The sequence below is a fragment of the Dryobates pubescens genome, chromosome 38 (assembly GCF_014839835.1).
Source record: "Dryobates pubescens isolate bDryPub1 chromosome 38, bDryPub1.pri, whole genome shotgun sequence".
In the NCBI taxonomy this organism is placed as follows: Eukaryota; Metazoa; Chordata; class Aves; order Piciformes; family Picidae; genus Dryobates; species Dryobates pubescens.
In genome coordinates, this window is record NC_071649.1 from 885,079 (window position 1) to 908,141 (window position 23,063).

The 23,063-nt window shown below is 47.4% G+C and overlaps 1 protein-coding gene across 1 annotated transcript in view; it reads left to right on the forward strand.

The window, feature by feature from the left end:
• Positions 1-7,135, forward strand: part of BBS9 (Bardet-Biedl syndrome 9) — a 290,732-nt gene extending 283,597 nt beyond the window's left edge. Inside the window, exon 23 of the mRNA XM_054177165.1 lies at positions 6,367-7,135. Within this exon, the coding sequence (XP_054033140.1) occupies positions 6,367-6,407 (41 nt within the window). The 3' untranslated portion in view covers positions 6,408-7,135. The remainder of the gene's footprint in view (positions 1-6,366) is intronic.
• The last annotated feature ends 15,928 nt before the right edge of the window (positions 7,136-23,063 follow it).

Consider the following 23,063-nt stretch of genomic DNA (forward strand, 5'->3'; position numbering starts at 1 on the left):
ACGGTGTGAAGGGTTTAAGTGGCTGAAGGTGGAACCTGGTTTTGGCCTCAGACATACACGATCTCAACTATGCAGTGCTACAGGCTGGGGTCAGAGTGGCTGGAGAGCAGCCAGGCAGAAAGGGACCTGGGGGTACGGGTTGACAGTAGGCTGAACATGAGCCAGCAGTGTGCCCAGGTGGCCAAGAAGGCCAATGGCATCCTGGCCTGCATCAGGAACAGTGTGGCCAGCAGGAGCAGGGAAGTCATTCTGCCCTGGACTCAGCACTGGTTAGGCCACACCTTGAGTCCTGTGTCCAGTTGTGGGCTTCTCAGTTCAGGAAAGATGTTGAGATGCTGGAAGGTGTCCAGAGAAGGGCAACAAAGGTGGGAAGGGGTCTGGAGCACAGCCCTGTGAGGAGAGGCTGAGGGAGCTGGGGTTGCTTAGCCTGGAGAAGAGGAGGCTCAGGGGAGACCACCTTGCTGTCTACAACTACCTGAAGGGAGGTTGTAGCCAGGAGGGGGTTGGTCTCTTCTCCCAGGCAAGCAGCACCAGAACAAGAGGACACAGTCTCAAGCTGCACCAGGGGAGGTTTAGGCTGGATGTTAGGAAGAAGTTCTTCGTAGAGAGATTGGCCATTGGAATATGCTGCCCAGGGAGGTGGTGGAGTCACCATCACTGGAGATGTTTAGGAGGAGACTGGATGAGTCACTTGGTGCCATGGTTTAGTTGATTAGATGGTGTTGGGTGATAGGCTGCATTCGATGATCTCAAAGGTCTTTTCCAACCTGGTCCATTCCATTCCATTCCATTCCATTCCACTCAGGTTCCTCATTCAATCATATATTTTTAACTCTGTTTTGAAAACTTACCTCCAAAAAAAACCAACCCTGCTGTAGAGGAGGTAAAATCTGCCCTGATCATTTCCAAAAGCAGCTATCCAGTTCATACCTGTGTTGAAATGAAGAGTTATAAACCTTTTAATGTATGTCTGGCTGTGTGCTCAGACCTGACAAGATTTGGGGATGGTCTATAAAATGAAACATGGAGGACTTCTAAATGGTGGATAAGAAGGTTGAGGGAAGCCTTTTCTTTTTCCTTCTGTCCTGTTGAAAAGACTGGACATGAGGAAAAAAATTTTCCCAGCAAGAGTGGTCAGGCATTGGAATGAGCTGCCCAGGGAGGTGGTTGAGTCACCAGGCCTGGATGTGTTTAATGGTGGTTGGGATGTGGTGCTTGGGGATATGGTTTAGGGGTGAACTTGGTTGAGTGGAGTTATTGGTTGGACTGGGTGATCCTGAGGGTCTTTTCCAACCTGAATGCTTCTGTGATCCTGTGAAATGAGGAGCCTTGATCTATTTTTGTGCTCCGTATTAGGATCTGCCTAAGCTTATCAGAATCTACTAATTATAAACCTCTCTGCTGTTAATCATCTCACCTGTTCTGATCTAGCATGCATCAGATCAATGGGAAATTCATTGTGTACCCCTAGATAACTAATAAATACTTCATGTTGCAGAAATTCAGGGTCAAATCAGGAAGGCAGATTACTGTAAGACATGCTTTTAGGTGGCCTCCCATTTAGGAGTTGCCATAAAAATAGATTCAGTCTGTACATCATCTGTCAGCTCACCTCTCCCACAGTTTACTCCTGGCAGTTCTTTGATCCCTGGGAAAGCATTCCGGGTTCCTTATAGCCATGTTTAGTGTTGTCAGGCAAAGCTGTGTAGAACTGGGGCAAATCTTGCTGTATTCCTTCAGTTCTGCCAGCCCATAATTGCAGTTAATGCACTAGGGCTTAGTGGATCCACTCTGTTCAGGAGTTTGAAAGTAACCATTCATTTTGCTCTCTTTGGCTTGGCAGTTTGTAGGCACAGGTACAAGGCTTGTTTGTCAGAAGCCAGTGGCAATAGCAGGTTTTGAAACCTCTCAGGCACTATGTTGTGGCTCAAATGCATTCTTGTGTTTATAATTTTATCATTACATTTTAGTTTTTAACCTGTTAGGTTTTCAGCCTCATGAAGGAAAAGGCACATTAGGATATGATATATAGGGTGTATACAGTGTCACAGTATCACTAAGGTTGGAAGAGACCTCAAAGATTATCGAGTCCAACCTGTCGCCACAGACCTCATGACTAGACCATGGCACCAAGTGCCACATCCAATGCCCTCTTGAACACCTCCAGGGACGGTGACTCCACCACCTCCCTGGGCAGCACATTCCAATGATGAATGATTCTCTTGGTGAAGAACTTTCTCCTCACCACGAGCCTAAACTTCCCCTGGTGCAGCTTGGGACTGTGTCCCCTTGTTCTGGTGCTGGTTGCTAGAGAGAAGAAAACAACCCCCTCTTGGCTACAACCACCTTTCAGGTAGTTGTAGAGGGCAATGAGGTCACCCCTGAGCCTCCTCTTCTCCAGGCTAAGCAACCCCAGCTCCCTCAGCCTCTCCTCACAGGGCTGTGCTCAAGGCCTCTCCCCAGCCTCGTTGCTCTTCTCTGGACACGTTCAAGTGTCTTGATGTCCTTCTTAAATTGAGGGGCCCAGAACTGGATACAGGACTCAAGGTGTGGCCTAATCAATGCAGAGTACAGGGGCACAATGACTTCCCTGCTCCTGCTGGCCACACTGTTCCTAATGCAGGCCAGGATGCCATTGGCCTTCTTGGCTACCTTGGCACACTGCTGGCTCATGTTTAGGCAGGTGTCTATCAGCACCCCCAGGTCGCTCTCTGTTTGGCAGCTCTCCAGCCACTCTGACCCCAGCCTGTAGCTCTGCATGGGGTTGCTGTGGCCAAAGTGCAGCACCTGGCACTTGGACTTGTTGAATGCCATCCTGTTGGACTCTGCCCGTCTGTCCAGTCGGTCGAGGTCCCTCTGCAGAGCCCTTCTGCCCTCTAACTGACCAGCACCTGCTCCCAACTTGGTGTCATCTGCAAATTTGCTGATGACTGTCTCAATCCCCTCATCCAGATCATCAGTGAAGATATTAAAGAGGATGGGGCCCAGCACTGATCCTTGGGGGACACCACTGGTGACTGGCTGCCTGCTGGATGTGGCACTGAGGGATTTTTTCATGAAGATCTCTCTTTTTTAACCTCTAATATTTTTCTAAACCTTCATTTCTGAGTTGTTATGCATCTTAGATGTTCTCTAGCCAGTCCCCAGATGTATTGCAGTTGAGGGCACTTGAGTGTGCATCTTAGTGGGCAAAGCTAATGCCTGGTGGTCTCTGGTACATCTGCAGCTGTTTTCCTCAGCTACAAAGAGCTGACCATAATCATGCCCCTTTTTAGCTGCTTCTCATCTGAACTCACTGAAACAGGCTGCCCAAGGAGGTGGTTGAGTCACCGTCCCTGGATGTGGTTAAAGATGGTTTAGATGTGGTGCTTGGGGATATGGATTAGGGGTGAACTTTGCAGAGTAGGGTCAATAGTTGGACTTGATGATCCCAGGGGTATTTTCCATCCTGCATGCTTCTATGAACTCTGTGTGTCCATCTTTTGTAAGAGTACAGAAACCAGTTTCATGGTACTGGCAAACTCTCTTCCTTGGATATGGTGGGAAAGTAAGATCTTCTGCAGTACCTTTTTATGCAGCACAGAGCTGTAAACAGCTCCAGATGTGGTCTCAACAAAGCTGTGTAGTCAGGAGCAGCATTCACTCTGAGCTCTGTGTTGAGCTGCATTGGGTATTGCACTGCAAATGCCTGGGCTTGACAGCTGTTTCCACTGTGCTGCTTCTGCAGGGCTTTCCTCAGCAAGCATCTGTGGTTGAGACTGTTCTTTCCACGGTGTATTTCAGGTGGTGTCTCCTTTTGTCTTCTCTCAGCTTTGTTAATCTCTTAGTCCTAGAGCAATATTGCCTTTTCTCCAGCATTTGTAGCTCATCCTGGTTTTTATAATCCACATACTTAATTATCATGCTACCAGCCTCTTTCCTCTGGATCAGTAATGAAACAAGATGGGACCTGCTGCTGGTCTTTTTTTGGCCTCCCAGCATGTGCTGTGTGATAAGAATTTTGAACAAAAGAGCTACCATCTGAGGGCTGACCTTTGTAAACCCAAGACAGCTCTTAACATGGTATTTTTAATTGCCCTTTTTTAAACAACAGCAAAAAAAAAAAAATGAGTGGAGACCTCACTAAGGGAAACTTCTCAGCCCCTTGGGGGCCTTGGGCTTCCAGCTGTTGCTGAAATTTTACTGCCTCAAGTCTTTTGTGTCTGGGTGATTTTATCCTTGATCTCCTCCCCTGTTAGCTTCACTGATGTTTTCCTTCAGTCTGAAAGCTCGAGATAAAGTTTCTTCAGTTCAGTGCCATCAGTCATATGAAAACTCTTGTAAATACTGAAATCCCCAAGCACCAAACGTGGACAGAGCGAAATGAAACCTGCAAAACACACCCAGGTGCTCTGCTCGGTGTGGAGTTGCATGAATCTAAAGGAAACTCTGTTATGCTTTCTGTATAGATTGTGGGTGCTAAATTCTGTGGGAATGTGATTGTTGGGCTGTCAGGCAACTGGAGGCAGCTGGGCACTCCAATTTTTATGCTGCTGACCTGCTGGATCATTTCCTTTCGCTGTGTGTGTGTGTGTGTATTTCAGCTGCCTTCAGAGATGGCTTGGAAGGCAAAAAATACCCCCTCCCAAAAACCCCCAACCCATAAAAGCTGTGTATTATTTTAATTAGCATAATTCTTGTATAATTGGGAGGTGGTGCCAATTTAGTTTGGATTGCTTTGTGTTCATTAAAAAAGGATTTAAGTTAAACCATTTTCAACCTAAATCAATAATGGACGTCTAAGAAACTGCTGAGTTAAACTTTCAGGTCGTGCAAGTATGTGTGCATACAAATTTGTGTGATTATCCACTGGGCTTTCCCCACCACCCCACCCCTCACCCCTAGAATATTCCAAGCAGTGTTTTATGAGTTTCTAAGCCACTGTTCCAATTCTGTCAGGTTCATTATTGCAAAGATTAAGGTGCTTTGTTCTCTTAAACTGATACTTGAAACTAGGAAACTCCTGCTCTCGGTTTGAGGCAGAAGTTATCTTCAATACAAAAGGTTTGCAGTTTGCCCCTTGCCCAGAGTGTTGGTCTTGGATTTAAAAAGGAAAAAAAATAGTTAATGATAATAATACCTTGCCAGGCTGGACTGATGAGCAGAGTCCAACGGTGTGAGACTTAACACATCCAAGCTCTACACATGGGCCACAGCAACCGCATGCAGTGCTACAGGCTGGGGTCAGAGTGGCTGGAGAGTAGCCCGGCAGAAAGGGACCTGGGGGTACTGGTTGACAATAGGCTGAACATGAGCCTGCAGTGTGCCCAGGTGGCCAAGAAGGCCAATGGCATCCTGGCCTGCATCAGGAACAGTGTGGCCAGCAGGAGCAGGGAGGTGATTCTGCCTCTGTACTCAGCACTGCTTAGGCCACGCCTTGAGTCCTGTGTCCAGTTCTGGGCTCCTCAGGTTAGAAAAGATGTTGAGATGCTGGAAGGTGTCCAGAGAAGGGCAACAAAGGTGGGGAGGGGTCTGGAGCACAGCCCTGTGAGGAGAGGCTGAGGGAGCTGGGGTTGCTTAGCCTGGAGAAGGGGAGGCTCAGGGGAGATCTTCTTGCTGTCTACAACTACCTGAAGGGAGGTTGTAGCCAGGTGGGGGTTGGTCTGTTCTCCCAGGCAAGCAGCACCAGAACAAGAGGACACAGTCTCAAGGGGTGCCAGGGGAGGTTTAGGTTGGATGTTAGGAAGAAGTTCTACACAGAGTGATTTCCCATTGGAATGTGCTGCCTGGGGAGGTGGTGGAGTCACCATCATTGGAGGTGTTTAGGAGGAGACTTGATAGGGTGCTTGGTGCCGTGGTTAATTGATAAGATGGTGTTGGGTGATAGGTTGGACTTGATGATCTTGGTCTCTTCCAACCTGGTTTATTTTATTCTGAAAAAAAATAAAATAAATCCTTGTGGATATATTTCTTGGAATCTAATTTGCAGAGTTTGCAATTGGTTTGCTGATTTTACCTAGAAGAAATGGGCAGGAAAAACACAAGGAGGTTGGAGGGACTGTCTTGCTTGTTCTCTGTCATTTTTTGTGTGTGATGTAAAAGTAGTCTGTCGTTTTACAACACAGACAGCATCATCCTTCAGATGCATAAGAGAGCTCATATAAAAATGCCTTTATTACCTTAATTGTTGGTTGGGGTTTTTTTTTTCAACTTGTGAGTGCTTGGATTTGCAAGTTCAGCATTTCTATCCTGACTGTTCTGCACGTGATGTAGTGTTTCCTCCAGCTATAATCAAGGCTTTTACCAGCTGATGGACTCAGTGTAGTGCACTCTGTCTCCAAGTGCCTTGGATGCTTATGCATCTCCTTTCTGGTTTCTCTTTTTCAGGTTTGTCTGGAGATGCAGCAGAGGAAGCAGAAAAGCCATGAAATCCCAAGACAACCCTCAGAAGGAATTTCTCTGATGTCAAATGCATTTGTAGTGCAGCAGTACTGATCCCATTGTGCTCTGTACCGATTGCAGCTTCCAGAAGGAGAGGACTGTGCTAATTTAATACCAAAACCAACCAAAGAAAAAGTTCAATTCTCCTCATTCTGGTTGGGTCTCCAACTACTAGAATCCTTTCTTTGAGCAAAGTTTAAGCACTCACCCAAGTGTGGTAAGGGTGTTGTGTTATGTTTTGCAATACATCAGCCCTTCCTAAGGATTCAGTTGATTGATCAAAGACTGTTTACATGTAGTTAAAAGACAACCTTTGTTTCAGGATATGTTTTATCTTAAAAAAAAAAGAAGAAAAGAAAAGAAAAAAGAGAGATTCTGAACTGTACCTCCCTTGGAGATTATATTCACATTTGTTATATCACAGTTTTGACACGAGATAACTATCTCGTTTCCTCCTGTACTAACAGTCATGATTCCAGACAGCTGAATTCACCACCAGAAGAAAAAAACCCCTGGTGATCCATCAAACTTTCTTTCCCCCCACCCACCCCCCTCCTCCCTTCTCACTGCTTATACAGACTTCTGCTCTCTAGAGATAGAAAGTAAAATATGGTTACTGGATCTAAAGGGCAAACCCTTTTGCCATTAACTATGTCACTATGAATGTGAATAAAGTTTACAGTGTCAGTAGCTTGGGCACAGCACAGCACATGGATCTTTTTCTGGTGACCTTTTATGAGTTCTGTTTTTCTTGGCAATCAGTTTGTCCTCATTGTGGCTGAGGTTTGTTCAAAAGTAAGGAGCAATTTTGAAGTGCCTTCATTTGTATTAATCTGGCTGCAGGGTGCTTTGAGAGTTGTTTTCAGGAAGGGCTGAGTATTGGCCTTCTGAAAGTCAGTTTCATGCAAGGTGCCTGAAATGCAGCAGCCGGTAACTGAGGTGGCCTTGGAGAGAATTGTGGTCTAGGGTTTGGAAGCATCAGGCTGGATTCTTGAGAATTAGTTGAGATATCAGTATAAGAAAGTTGGGATGGATAATAACTGAGACCTGGGTTAAGTGTAAAAGCAAGCATTTGAAAGAGGCCTCTCCTGGCTGTTGCTGGTTCATACCAGAATTCAATTTGTGGTGTTTTGGGTGGTGGATAAAGAAATCATTGCTAGTCTCAGCGTAGTTCCTGATGGGACCCCATGAGCTGTCTCTACATCTCTGTTGGTCTCCTCAACAGGTGTTCATCAACTCCTGTTCCAGCTATTGGAGAGGTCCCTTCAACTTTCTCTGTGCTGTTTCAGCTGAGCCTGTGAGAGTTGCTGTAGTTTCTGCTAGCTTGATTCGTGGATAAAGGAGACCTTATTGTGGTCTTTCAGTACTTAAAGGGATCTTATAAAATGGGGACAATCTATTTAACAGGACCTCTTGTGATAGAACAAGGGGTGATGGTTTTAAGCTAAAAGAGAGGAGGTTTAGACCAGGTAGAAGGAAGAAATTTTGCACAGCGAGTGTAGCGAACCACTAGCTCAGGCTTCCCAGAGAGGTGGTAGAAGCCCCATCGTTGGAAACATTCCAGGTCAGGTTGGATGGGGGTCTGATCAACCTGGTCTAGTTGAAGATGTCCCTGCTCACTGACTGGGCATTGGATTTAGATGCCCTTTAAAGGTCCAGTCCAAACCAAAGGATTCTATAAAAAACAAGACATTATTTTTCAGGATGTCTTAAGCTACCAGCTTTCATCATCTTCATATCTACTTGCAATCTTGTTGCATCCACCCCTGAAACAGGAGAAGCTTTGCATCACTTGTGTCTGCTGCTTAACCCACTGCTCCTACTCTGACTCATGACATAGCCATGTTTTGTGGAGCCTTTTTCAGCATGCTAGCTGTTGAAGAGCTAAGTGGCTGGGGAACTGGGTAAGGCCACTGATACCCTGAGGACTGAAGTGAGTAACAACTCCCAATAAAAATGTTTACATCCTCCAGGAGACCTCAGATACCTACACGTCGTGGGGCCAGAAATCTTGCTGCTTTCCCAGGAAGGAAAACTCCTACCCCCTGCTTGTGACAGAGCGATTCTGCTGGCTGAGTTGTCTTCACTCTGATCCCTCCCCCGTGGTTTGTGTCTGGAGGGTGGTGTCCACCCCATTGTCAGTGTCCCCTGCTGCGCTGCAAAAACTGCACAATAAAATAATCTCCTCCCAGTCTCTGTGCACACCTCAGTGACCAAAGAAAACCCATGGAGAACGAATCGATTACTGTAGCTGTTAGGCTTAAACTTTAACTATAGATCTCAAATCTTCTTTTGTCTTCTTGTCAGTGGCTACTAGGTGATGTAGAAAACTCAAGCCACAGTTACCACTGGAAGCCTGCACCTTAATGGTGTGCATTCCTGGACCAAAGAATCCTAGGCTGTAGGTGTGCAATAGAGCTGCAAAGCACACGGCTTGCAGAGGTCTGTGAAGTGTATTACTCTGTCTTAAGTACCCTGATTGAATGTGATCTCAGTGCTCAGAGCTGCCTGGGAGCTGAGGGTACACAAGGAGGCACTCAGGTCAATTATATCATTCGCTCTTATTGAAGTTATTTTCTGTCATTTGAAGATGTAAGGCTCAGAAGCAGCCCTGCTTGCCTTTGCTGCTCCATGCTTTATAAGATGAAGTCTTAGGAGAAAGGCTTTACTGAAAGGGGGAAAACTTAGTGGTAATAAAGAGGAGGTAAGGAGAAAAAAGGTGGAACTGTCTGTAATAGTAATGTGTGACCCCTTTGTAGATCATGCTAAGTTGTGCTATTTGATAGCATCATCAGGAGCTAAAAGTTGCATTGAGTAAAAATGGCTTAGTCTTCCCTCAAACAGTGCAGCTAATTCAGAGGAAGGAAGTCATTGAAACGCAGTCATTTAGGCAGCAGGCTAAGAGGAAATATTGTAAAGTAATTCTTAGCAGTTCTCAAATGTAGCTTGAACTTTTGAAAGTTCTTTTTGGCTGGGGAAAACAAAAAATAAACTAAAAAAAAAAAATAATTAATAATATGTGGCCAGTAACAGGAAGTTTAGAAGCCAGAGAGTTGGCCAACTGAAAAAGTGGAAGGAAACATTGCTAGTTGAGGGGCACCAAGCGTTTGGTTCTCATTGACCACGTGTCTGAGGCCAAGACAGATACTGCTGGCCAAGCAAACTGTGCTGGACAGGATTGTAGAGCAAAGCCTGCTCAGCTGTTCCACTCAGCTTTAATATGCAGCCTGCCTGCATGGCTAGGAGAATTTTCTGTGGGTTAGGTAGCTCACAGAGGTGGGGGGGGAGGGGGGGAGGGAGGGAGAAGGTAATAATTTTAAATGGTCATTTTATAGAGGTTAGTTTTATGTGTATCTCTCTCTCAAAAGAATTTGGTGATGCTTTGAAAAGCCACCAGGCTGTGATTCATGGCAACTTTGTTGTGTTTGTGCTATAGTGTTGTGAGATGCAGCTTCTAAAGTGAGTCCTAAAGTACACATATGTTCGTCCTGCTTTGTTCCTAGAGTTGATTTGCTGGCTGGAATTTGCTTTCTGGATTTTATTGTTGAAGGGCTTCTTTTTCATTTTATTTCTTCTCCTCTCCTTCTCTCTCCCTCGCCTCTCCTTCTCTCTCCCTCGCCTCTCCTTCTCTCCCCCTCGCCTCTCCTTCTCTCCCCCTCGCCTCTCCTTCTCTCCCCCTCGCCTCTCCTTCTCTCCCCCTCGCCTCTCCTTCTCTCCCCCTCGCCTCTCCTTCTCTCCCCCTCGCCTCTCCTTCTCTCCCCCTCGCCTCTCCTTCTCTCCCCCTCGCCTCTCCTTCTCTCCCCCTCGCCTCTCCTTCTCTCCCCCTCGCCTCTCCTTCTCTCCCCCTCGCCTCTCCTTCTCTCCCCCTCGCCTCTCCTTCTCTCCCCCTCGCCTCTCCTTCTCTCCCCCTCGCCTCTCCTTCTCTCCCCCTCGCCTCTCCTTCTCTCCCCCTCGCCTCTCCTCCTCTCCCCCTCGCCTCTCCTCCTCTCCCCCTCGCCTCTCCTTCTCTCCCCCTCGCCTCTCCCCTCTCCTTCTCATGTGCTGTTGCAATTTAGAAGAAACAGATTAAAACAATTACTGCTCTGATGACCAAAATCTGGAGGTTTGGGCTCTGATGATGCTTTGGGCTTTGAACACAATACTGAGTTCAAACTAGGGCTGTGGTTTCCAGGCCCAGATTGATTCTTGTGTTCCAAATACTATTAAGCTATGGCAGAGAAAAGCAACATTACTGTCAGAGGGCTGGGGTTCACTTTGTATTGTCTTTGTTTCTCCTCTCCAGCGCTTCCTCTATGGCACACATCATTATAGGTTTCAATATCCACATCTTGCTTAGAAAGAGTCATTTACTGCTATAAAGAGAAATTGTCTGAGTGGAGATTGTATTTCTATGTGAAGTCCTTCCAGCATAGAAAAAACTACAGGTTGTGCATCATACTCAACAAGAATCTTTCCTTCTTATCAGAATATCCTGTTTATAACTCAACTATTAAAGAAAAACCAAACAAACCCCCAACTGCTGCAAGGATTCTGTAAAATATATGATATACTCCTGAGACCAAGCTCCTGTATGGCTTCTTGATTTGAAATTAACTTTGAATTTCCCACAGCCTTGCTCGTTGTTAGCCCTTGACATCATGCTGCCTTGTGCATCTGCTCCCTTCGTGCTTTGTTCATTTACTCCCTTGCAGCATATCACAGTCTCACAGTACATCAGAGGTTGGAAGGGACCTCCAGAGATCATCCAGTCCAACCCCTCTGCCAGAGCAGCATCACCCAGGGTAGTCTGCACAGGAATGCATCCAGGTAGGTTTTGAAAGTCTCCAGAGAAGGAGACTCCACAACCTCCCTGGGTAGCCTGCTCCAGGGCTCTGTCTCTGTCACTGGAAAGAAGTTTCTCCTCATGTTGAGCATGTTCTCTGTTCAAGTTTGTCTCTATTGTTCCTTGGCTTATTGCTGTGCACCACCCAAAAGAGCTTGGCCCCCTCCACTTGAACCCACCCCTCAGATATTGATAGACAGTCAGTCTATATCTCTCAGTCTTCTCCAGACTAAACAGCCCCAGGGCTCTCAGTCTCTCTTCACAGGGGAGATGCTCAAGTTCCCTAGTAATCCTTGTGGCTCTCTGTTGGACCTCTCCAGCAGGTCTCTGTCTCTCTTGAACTGGGGAGCCCAAAACTGGACACAGTATTGCAGGTGTGGTCTCAGCAAGGCAGAGTAGAGGGGGAGAAGTTCCCTAGACCTGCTGGACATATGGCTCCTCCAGTATTTGTGTGTTGCCTTCATATGCTCTTTTCAGATTAATTCTTTCCTTTGCAGCTCAAAGTTTCCATCACTGTAGAATAGAACAGAATTAACCAGGTTGGAAAAGACCTTTGAGATCATTGAGTCCAACCTATCACCCTACACCATCTCATCAACTAAACCATGGCACCAAGTGCCTCATCCAGGCTCTTCCTAAACTCCTCCAGGGATGGTGACTCCACCACCTCCCTGGGCAGCACATTCCAATGGCCAATCTCTCTTGCTGGGAAGTATTTCTTCCTAACATCCAGCCTAAACCTCTCCTGGCACAGCTTGAGACTGTGTCCTCTTGTTCTGGTGCTGGTTGCCTGGGAGAGGAGACCATCCCCTACCTGGCTACAACCTCCCTTCAGGGAGTTGGAGAGAGCAGGAAGGTCTCCCCTGAGCCTCCTCTTCTCCAGGCTAAGCAACCCCAGCTCCCTCAGCCTCTCCTCACAGGGCTTGTGCCCCACCCTGGATCCTGTTGATGGGACAGAGTGCCCTTAGGTCCTGTTAAAACAACTGGGAGGCTGAGACACTCAGTCTCTATAGGGTTGGACTCAGCATTAGCCAAAGTCACCCAAGCTGGAAATGGTTTTAAATGCAGTGTTTCTATGAGAATTGATTCTAAGATTCCAGTAGACCAGCGTTCAACACAAGTTTGATTTTATATAAGGCTGCTGATTGTGGCTTGGTTCAAAGTCTGACCCTTCTCTCTACTTGCCCATCTTCTCTCTTGTTGAGGTCAATAGTATCACCAATGATTACTTCTGTCCTTCTCCTTTCCCAGCTGTTTGCTGCATAGAAGCTGCTCATCTGGAGGAATGTGTTTTATTGCTCTCTACAACTACCTGAAAGAAGGTTGTAGCCATGTGGGGGTTGGTCTCTTCTCCAGATAACCAGCACCAGAACAAGAGGACACAGTCTCAAGCTGTGCCAGGGGAGGTTTAGGCTGGATGTTAGGAAGAAATTCTTCCCAGCAAGAGAGATTGGCCATTGGAATGTGCTGCCCAGAGAGGTGGTGGAGTCACCATCACTGGAAGTGTTTAAAAAGGTTTAGACTGGATCTTATGAAGAAGTTCTTCAGTATGAGGGTGGTGAGACTCTGGAATAGGCTGCCCAGGGAGGCTCTGGCTGCCTCCTCCCTTGGGGGCATTGAATGCCAGGTTGGTTGCAGCCTTGACCAGCTGAGTCTAGTTGAGAGGTGTCCCTGCCCATGGTGGGGAGGTTAGAGGAGATGATCTCTGAGGTCCCTTCCAACCTGAGCTGTTCTGTGAAATGATAGACCAGTTCCACAGCATCTTGGCAGATGTAGAGAGTATCTGAAGTTGTGGTGAACAGCTGGTTCAAATGCCCACAATGTATTCTGATCATGGCTGGATGAAATTACCAGAGACATAAAGAGGGTCATTGTACTTTTTCTTCCCCTGAATGATCATGAAGTGGAGGCAGTTGGGATCCATAAATATTGGAAACCAGTCAAGTTGCTTCATTTAGAGCATGTATAAACAGTTGGAGATGTGTGATTTGTGAGGGTAGTGTTCTGCCCATTGCTCTGAGCAGCAGCAGTATTTCAGCTGTAAGGAGCTGCAACATTAGGCAGTAACTAGAGGGCCTGGGAGGAGGAAGAAGAGGCCCAAGGAGCTGGATTCCCAGCAGGACCATAATCTAAAGCTTCTGCAGAGCTGCCACAAAGAAGGTAGTCTCCTCTGAAGAGGAATCCTGCCTCACCTGTGCCCCCACAGTTGGTACCCTTGGGTGAAAATGAATGGTTCTGTGGCCAGACAACCACAGAAGGACCTGGACAATATGCCTGGCCTTGCAGAATTAGCCAATCAATCATAAAACGTTTTGGGTAACAAAACACCTTTAAATGTCCAATCCCCCTGTGGTAAGCAGGGACAACTGCAACCGGAGCAGGTTGCTCAGAGCCCAGCCCAACCTGAGCTGGAATGGTTCCAGGGATGGGGCTTCTCTGGTTTGTGGAATGGTTTATCACTGCTGTGTCATTTGTACCTGTCCAGTCTCACACCAGTGACAAGAGACCAAGAGCAAGGTCTGAGCAGAAGTGGATGATGCTTCCTCACTGCAGGCAAGCAGGCCTGGAACAGGCGAAGAGTGACCTTCTGTGTAAGGGCTACTGGTGAGGTTGGCAAGAGCTAAGTGGAAAAGACTTGAGAAGGTGGTTACAGGTCGCAGCTGGTGAACATTTAGTGTACTGGGGATTGATCTTGTTTTTCTGTTCTTGTCTCTTTAACCAAGTCATTCCACATTCATCATTCATTAGCTCATCTCATGGGGAGAGGAGACCTTCCTTTGCTTTTCCTCCTCCTTCTCACCACATTTTTGTAGGGAGCAGTCATTCTTGCAGTCTTCTAATGAAATTTCTTTCTTGCTTTGCTTCTTACCAGACCTCACTGACCTTAAATTGGTGGTTTTTTTGCCCAGCAGCTGCTTTGTAGGCGTGCTTCAAAATCCTGAAAGAATTAAAACTTGCAGCAAAAGGAAGGTTTTCTTCAGTCAAACCTTTAAAACTCAGTGCAGCTTTTCGTCTCTGGGGTGAATAACGTCGCTTTCAGCATCGTGGAAGTAGTGAATGGAAAACCAAATGTGCTCTCAAGAAGTTGAAGCTGGTTTTGTGTTTGAAGGTCTGTTGCCCAAGTATGTCATCCAACAGAGGGAAGTTGGTAGCTGCACTGGGGTTTTTTGAGTGTGTGTGTGACAGCTACCCAGACAGTGATGTGATACCTTTTATTGGCCTAACCAAGGTTAAAATTAGAACCCAGCAAATAAATCCCAGGGAGTAGCAGAGTTTGGACATTTAACCTTTCTTGCTTTTTTTCATTCAGATCCACTGTTTCAAACCTGGCCACTCATTTTCAGCTTCCAGTTCACAGCATGCTGAGACAGGAGCTGATTGCTAAGCCCTGCTGAGCTTCCTGCCTTCAGCTGGACGGTTTTGATCATGCAACAGCTGAGAGTCACAAAATCACAGTTTGGTCCTGCTTGGTCAGAAGCATTGCACCAGCCAGAGAAACCATTTCTGCAAGAGCTTTTCCACCCCTCCATCATTTGTGCTCATGCAGCCCAGAAGGCAAAGCTGGGCTGCTACAGCCCTGGGCTGTAGCAAGAGGAGTGTGGCCAGCAGGGCAGGAGAGGGGATTCTGCCACTTGGCTCTGCTCTGCTGAGACCCCACCTCTAATACTGCCTCCGGTTCTGGTGTCCCTGTCACAAGAAGGACACAGAGCTCTTGGAGTGAGTCCAGAGGAGGGACACAAAGATGAGCCAAGGGCTGGAACATCTCTGCTGTGAGGACAGGTTGAGGGAGCTGGGGGTGTTCAGCCTCAAGATGAGAAGACTCTGGGGGGACCTTGAACTGCCTTCCAATAGCCGAAGGGATCCTGCCGGAAGGCTGCAGAGGGACTTTTCGTGAGGGTGTCTAGAGACAGGACAAGCGGGAATGGTTTGAAGCTGAGAGGAGAGGAGGTTTAGACTGGATCTTAGGAAGAAGCTCTTCAGTAGGAGGGTGGTGAGACTCTGGAATAGGCTGCCCATGGAGGCTGTGGCTGCTTCCTCCCTGGGGATGTTGAAGGCCAGGTTGGATGATGCCTTGAGCAGCTGAGTCTGGTGGAGAGGTGTCCCTGCCATGGGCAGGGATAAATCTGACTCTAGTCTAAGGTAAGACTCCAGAGGTCTCACCAGCAGCACAGGCTCGTCCATCCCTCTGGAACTAATAGGAAGTGAGTTGTGGCATTTACCTGTATGTTTGTTTATTTGGGTTGCTATAGTAGTGCTGGGCAAGGCTTTGTGATAACTGTTGACAGTTGGACCCAATGATCCTCAGAGGTCTTTTCCAACCCAAACAATTCTATGTGTAGGAGTTTGCTATCAGATCATTGCCATGCTGACTCCTGATGGAAACTCATTTATCTCTCTGTGGTCATTGTCTTGCTGCTACCAATTTGTAGGTGTTCCTACAGTCCTCCAAGACAAAATATTCCTTCAGTGTATCCCTTCTACTCCTATTGATAGCTAACTCTCATTCCAGCTCCTCATTCCCAAGTGCGTGGTGAGGCAGAGGTGAGCCGATCAAACTGCCTCAAAGGAGCCAAGTTGTGTAACTCTGACTCAGCACCCAGTGGGTGTGGTGGACCAGATGCCAGAATGGTAAATTTACTCACCAGAGTGGCCAGAGGACGCTTTTGTTCAGGAAAAAACCCAACTCAAACAGCCACGTGGCATAAGCAAAAGGAGCACCCTTCTCCTTAATCTCTTGTGCCTGCTGGGGGTACTGGTATGGTTGACAGCCAGCTCAACATGAGCCTGCAGTGTGCCCAGGTGGCCAAGAAGGCCAATGGCATCCTGGCCTGGATCAGGAACAGTGTGGCCAGCAGGAGCAGGGAGGTGATTCTGCCCTGTGCTCAGCACTGGTTAGGCCACACCTTGAGTCCTGTGTCCAGTTCTGGGACCCTCAGATTAAGAAAGATGTTGAGTCGCTGGAAGGTGTCCAGAGAAGAGCAACAAAGCTGGGGAGGGGTCTGGAGCACAGCCCTGTGAGGAGAGGCTGAGGGAGCTGGGGTTGCTTAGCCTGGAGAAGAGGAGGCTCAGGGCAGACCTTCTTGCTCTCTACAACTCCCTGAAGGGAGGTTGTAGCCAGGAGGTGCAACCAGCACCAGAACAAGAGGACACAGTCTCAAGCTGTGCCAGGGGAGGTTTAGGCTGGATGTTAGGAAGAAATTCTTCCCAGCAAGAGAGACTGGCCATTGGAATGTGCTGCCCAGGGAGGTGGTGGAGTCACCATCCCTGGAGGTGTTTAGGAAGAGCCTGGATGAGGCACTTGGTGCCATGGTTGAGTTGATTAGATGGTGTTGGGTGATAGGCTGCACTCGATGATCTCAAAGGTCTTTTCCAACCTGGTTAATTCTATTTAATTCTATTTCCTGGGGCTAGGCTGTTGGCCATCTGCCATCTGTGGTGAGAAGATTGTGAGTCTGGCAAATAGGAATTGGGGCAGTCATGGAATCATAGGAAGTTTTAGGTTGAGAGGGACCATTAAAGGCCATCTATTCCCTGCCCCCTGCAGTGAACAGGAATGTCTTCAACTAGATCAGGTTACTCAGAGCCTCCTTTAATGTGACCCAAAACGTTTCAGGGCTGGGGCATCTGCCACCTTTCTGGGCAACATGGATCAGTGTTTTATCACTTTCAGTGTAACTAAACATCTTGCTTATTCCTCTTACAGTGTCGTGTCAGTATCCCTTGTCCTGTCCCAACAGGCCCTGCTCCAAAGTCTGTCCCCATCTTTCTTACAGGCTACCTGAAAGGCTGCACTAACGTTTCCCTGGAACTTTCTCTTCCCCAGTCTGAACTCCCCAGCATGCAGAGTCTCCTCTTTGCTTCTGAACAGGGCAGAGGCATGGATGCTCAGATTTATTTATCCAGGGTAAGTCTCCTGCTCCAGCAGACAACTGCACTCAGGCTGTGCCAGCATCCCTCAAGACTCACCATGGATTTCCCCAGCTCTGTGCCTCTGCCTGGCTCCCATCAGAGGTGTCTGGCTCCCTTCTATATATTTTATCATGCAATCAGAGAATTGTTTTGCTTGGAAGAGACCTTGAAAATCGTCAAGTCCAACTGCTAACCCAGCGCTGCCAAGTCCACTGCTAAACCATGTCACTCAGCACCACATCTACATGACTATTCAGTCCCTACAGGGATGGTGACTCCACCACTTCTCTGGGCAGCCTGTTCCAGGGCTTGATAACCCTTTTGGTGAAGACTTTTCCTCCCCTAATACTCAACCTAAACTTCCCCTTCCACAACTTGAGGTCATTTCCTCTTGTCCTGTCACTTGTTGCCTGGGAGAAGAGGCACAGCCTCCCCTTGCTACAACCTCCTTTCAGGTAGTTGTAGAGGGCAAGGAGGTCTCCTCTGAGCCTCCTTTTCTACAGGCTAAACAAAGTGTAAGAAGTTTGCCCTTTGTAAACTATAGCACCAGGTATAACCTAAACTGGTGTTAACAGGGGGTTGCTTCTCCCTAGGGATTCCCATTTCTCTCTTCATCTTCACTGTGTGCCCATGGGGGATGTCTCTGGGTTAGGGTACTACAGACAGGCTTGGCTCAGGCCCTCCCCTTGACCTTGCTAAGGACTTCATTGTCAAAGGACCTGATAATTTGTGTTATGCTCACTTTTTAGATACCTCAGTTAAACTGGAGGGGCTGGGGCTCAGTCTGGGAGCTCAGAAGGTGAGACTTCAAGCTGGGAGACTTTGGTTGTGGGTGAATAGAGCTATTGTTCATCTGCTGCCGTGCTCATACCTTTGCAATCCAGATGGATTCTGCTAGCTGTGAAAAAAATCCTTAGTTTGCATTACACCTTCTAGGAGGAAACAAAGTACAGCTTTCAGAGCTGCCTTTTCTTCCTCCTTTCTTCTAGTTTGCATCATGTGAATTCAAACTGTCTTGTCTTAATCCCGCTCTGCACTTGGGCCAGCAGCCAAGAAGCCTGTGCAAAGTAAATGAATTTTGCCTTCTGTGCCTCTGCAGAAGGAGCTTTACAAACCACAAAGGCTGTTTTAAAATAAATGGCCATTTTTTGAAATCCTATCATTACAAAGCCCAGGCTTGATTGTTGTCCTCTTGAGTTGTTTCATAGCAAGCAAAACCCCTGCATTCTGGGAATTGGGCTGTGCAGTCATCCAGCTGGCATGGATCAGAAAGCAAAGTGAGGAACCATGGTGAGCAGGGGCTAGCACTCAGAGCCTTGCTTTCTGTAAGGGATGGCCACTAGTGTGGGTTTGTGGAATGCTCATTCAGCATCATTTGGGGTGTGAGGAGGGTTTTTCACTTACAAATGAAGATGCACAGAAATGATCTTGAAGTCCATTACTTCTGGCACAACAGAACTGAAAGCAGCTGCACCATGGGATGGTGAAGCCCTCAGTTCTGGGAGCTGTTTTATGATATCCTTCTTTCTTGATGTGAACGTTTATGGGGGGGGGGGACACACCAATCTATCTACAAAAGTAATTGTGAAGGTTAAGAAGCACCATCCTGGATGATTTCTTAGGCAAAGGCTGCGGGGTACACCCTGTGGGTGCTCCATGCTGTGTGTCTCTCAAGGAAGCCACCCCAGCAGTGCCAGCCAAGTCATGCAGTGTAGGCTGTAGGCAGCGGGGGCAGGCTCATGCCTTTTCTCTGGAGACTTTCAGGTTTGGGTTGGTTTCTGTCTGGCTTCCATGAAACTACTGGCTTCAAAAGAAAGCCTGGGAGACCCTAGGCACTGGCAGCTCTTTAGCTGAGTTTGTGGATCCATTTAGTTCTGCTGCCAGTCGGATGCAAGGCTAACTAAACAGGGTGGACTGTTCTCAGCTGGATATGGTAGGGAGTATGATCCTACTCCCTTCTGGTGAGATCCCACCTCCAGTGCTGTGTCCAGGTCTGCAGTCCGCAGCACAGGGAGGACAGGGACCTGTTAAAGTCCAGAAGAGGCCACAAAAATGATCAGAGGGCTGGAACAATTCCACTAGGGGGGGCAGGCTGAATGTTGAAGTGTTGTTCAATACTGGAGAAGAGAAGGCTCTGGGGAGACCTTATTGTAGCCTTTCAGAAGTACTTAACAGAGACCTACAGGGAAGCAGGGCCAGTTGTGACAGGACAAGGGATACTGGCTTTAAACCAAAAGAAGTGAGATTTAGACTACATAGAAGGAAGGAGTCTTATACACTCAAGGTGGTGACCCAACACAGAGTGAATGTGACCACAGGGGCACCCCAGCACTGCCATCACTTCACTTTGGGTGGTGACATTCTGGCTTCCTCTGGGGAGGTCCTGCAACACATGCCCATGATGGTATTATTCCCATTGACCTCATCAAGGCTACACTCAGGTGTGAACATTTCCCAGGGAAGTGCCTAAATGATGTGGTCTGTGAGGACAGTGCGCAGTGTGATGTTCCTTCTGTTGAATCATAGCTCTCTTATTTATTGGTGGACTTCCATGCTGATGCAAACTGCACTACAGCCATACAGACTGACTTCAATTTGGCCACAATGTGAGCACATTGAAGCCAATTTGATCATAACCTAACCATACTAAAAAACAGCTAAGGGTTTTAAGTGGCTTGGTAGAGGGGTTGCTCTGTATTTTTCAAACTGGCTTCATTTAAACCCCTGTTAGAGTTTTAAGTGACTTGGCTTAGTTTAAAACCCCAACCCCCCCCCCAAGCCACGATTTCTGTTCTGAAAATAGTTTGTCACCAACCAGCCTCTCACTAAACACAGTGGCCAAATGCCTGCCAGCCACTACCTTCAGGCTTCAGAGGCTCCTTTTGAAGATGCCCTAATATCAATAGTGCACACCACATGTAAACACGTGTTTAAAATTCTGTGGAGCCTTAAAACTGTTAATGAATTGTTTGCTTTGGTCAGGAGCTGTTCGGCTGCCTCCCCTGGGTTTAACCTGCTAATGTATACAAGCCATGTGACTGATCCTTTCCCAATGTAAATACTGTGCCTTGTCTCTGCTCACCTCATGCTTCTCACTGATGTATTTGGAGGTATGCTACTGTCAGAGAACTCCAGGGTTTGGCAGAAACCTGCTGCAGATCTCTGTGATGATACTGCAAGCCCACCTCTGGCATACTTGATAATGCTCTTATCTCCTCCTGGAGCAGCCTTAGATAGCTGAGAGAAAGGTAGATGAATTACACTGCCTTCTGGAAGCACATTTGTTTTTCTCTCTTGGCCAAGTGGCTGTGTTTTCTTTCTGCTAAAGGTCTGAGATTAGTCTGACCTGAGCAAATTGGTAGCAGGGCGAGATGGGGGTTTAACAAAGTTCTGCTTCGTTTTTCCTGGTGTGCTTGCTTATTTCTCAGGGGTGGGTTTTTTGTGTGTGTACTCTTGCCTACTTCTGAATTTAAGCACATGCAGAATATCCAGGGTTTAATTAGTCAGATTGGTGGCTAGATCAGTATAATTTTTACAGTCATAGTACTGCTTCTTCAATAATGGCTCTCTTCCTCATTAGGAAATCATAGTATCATAGTATCAGTCAGGGTTGGAAGGGACCACATGGATCATCTAGTTCCAGCCCTCCTGCCATGGGCAGGGACACCCCACACTAGATCAGGCTGGCCAGAGCCTCATCCAGCCTGGTCTTAAACACCTCCAGGGATGGGGCCCCAACCACCTCCCTGGACAACCCATTCCAGGGCTTCACCACTCTCATGGGGAAGAACTTCCTCCTCACCTCCAGCCTGAATCTCCCCACCTCCAGCTTCATTCCATTCCCCCTAGTTCTATCACTACCTGGGATCCTGAGAAGTCCCTCCCCAGCCTTCTTGTAGGCCCCCTTCAGATACTGGAAGGCCACAATGAGGTCACCTCAGAGCCTTCTCTTCTCCAGACTGAACAGCCCCGAAGTGCATAATCAGCAGAAGTTTCAACACAGCAGTGCAGGACGACCTTGGATAGCTCTTGTATATTATCTAGAAACCAGGTTGCCCAGGGAAGGGATGGAGTCACAATGTTTAAAAGATGTGTAGCTGTGGTGCTAAGGGGCACGGTGTAACGGTGGTCTTGGCAGTGCTGCCTTTGTGATTGACTTGATCTTCAAGGTCTTTTATTTTTTTTTCCTCAACTTAAATTATTTTGTGATTCTGGGAGCACATCCTGAGAGCTGGAGCTGAAAAAGGCTGCTCGTGATTGTCAGTTCATGGCTGTCTATGTGTGTGGTGCTGTCAGCTGGTAGGACAGATTGGTGATTCAAGCTTAATGGAGTGTGCTTCGTTGGGATCAGAAGCCAAGAAGAAACAGTGGAGAGGGCTTCTTACCTATGCCAGCTGTAACGTGGCACAGCCAATTTTCGTAAGGAAAACAGTAATCAGTAAATCACTCAAGCTTTGTATCTGGAAATTAGCAATAAGTGGGGGTTCTATGTAAAACTCTTTAGTTTCCAGGTGAAACGAGGGATGCTGTGCTAGCTGCAGGGACAGGAAAAGCGAGTGTCCTGTACAGCCAAAGCCAGAGCAACGCAAGGAGCGCATTCTGAGGACAAACCAGCAGAGCGTTTCGCTCGGGTAGGAGCAAGATGTGAGCCGTATGGATTGGATTGCTCGACCCAAGCCCCGCTGGTCGGGGTGGCTGTTGGAGCGCCTCCAGCTGATGCCAGCCCTGCGGCGGCTCCGCTCGCCCCGCACCGCCACCTGCCGGCCAGTGCCTCAAACAGCAGGCTGGCTGCTTTGCCTCCCCTCTCCGCAAGCTGTAACTTTTTATTGGAGATGACTTAAACTTAACGGCCCTTAGTCTCCTCTCACTCATTTCAGTGTGAACGAGGGCACCCACGTGAAGGTGAGAAGGCTCAGACCTGATGTATTTCACTCCTCACGCCTGAGGTTGTAGGCTTTTGGAGTAGATGATCTCTAAGGTCCCTCCCAACCTAAGCTATTCTATGATTAAAAAAACCAACCAAGACAAAGCAAAACCTACTCCTGGGGGAAATTCTGCTGTAAAACAAGACGAGCAGTAAGAGGAATGAACTCATAGTGCAGAGTCTCAGTAGGTGAAGTGGTGCTCTCACAGGATGCATGCTGTTAGGAACTTGTATTTTAGCAGAACCGTGAGCTTTTGCTTTTCTGCATGTGGTAGGAGCAGCTGCTTCTGAACTGGATCTTGGCTGAAGGGAGAAATCTGTCAGAAGCAGCATCGCCTTTCCTTGGGTGGGAGGGTGGGCTCGAGAATTTCTGCAGATGCAGAGTGTCTCTCTAGTACTGAGAGGGTCCATCCTCATCTGCAGTCGTCAATCTTCCATTTGAGGCAATGGTTTCTCTGAGTGCTCCTCGTTTGCTGCAGTGTTTATTAGCTAGAGTAGCAGCAGGGCAAAAGGCAGGTTTGGGTTTGTCTCACAAATTGGAAACAGAGAAGTGCTTCCTGCATGCCCCTCTTCATGTGATTTCATTAGCTCTTATCCTTTATCAGGATGAAGCAGATGTTTGAGGGTAAATTTAACACAAAAGCACATAAGTCACACAAAATAATTTTTATTATCTCTGGAAGGCAAACTATTAAGCAACAAAAGGGAATACGAGCAGATGCCACTTCACTCTGTTTGCCTGGCCTGTGGCCTCTCAAATAGCTTCTGCTGGGATCCCATCACAAAAGCAGCATCAGCACTTCTGTTATAATTTCCTTCTGGGTTTTTTGGGGGTTGTTTTAGCATATTTGATGTGGATGCCTAAGGCAGCCCATTGCCTCCATATTGGAGCAGTATTTTCTGCTGCATTCAAGTATTTTTCGGTTTGAGGTACTGGTGGCATTGCCATTCAGTTTGCCTTGTGCTCTGTTCGTTTGCTTTGTGTTT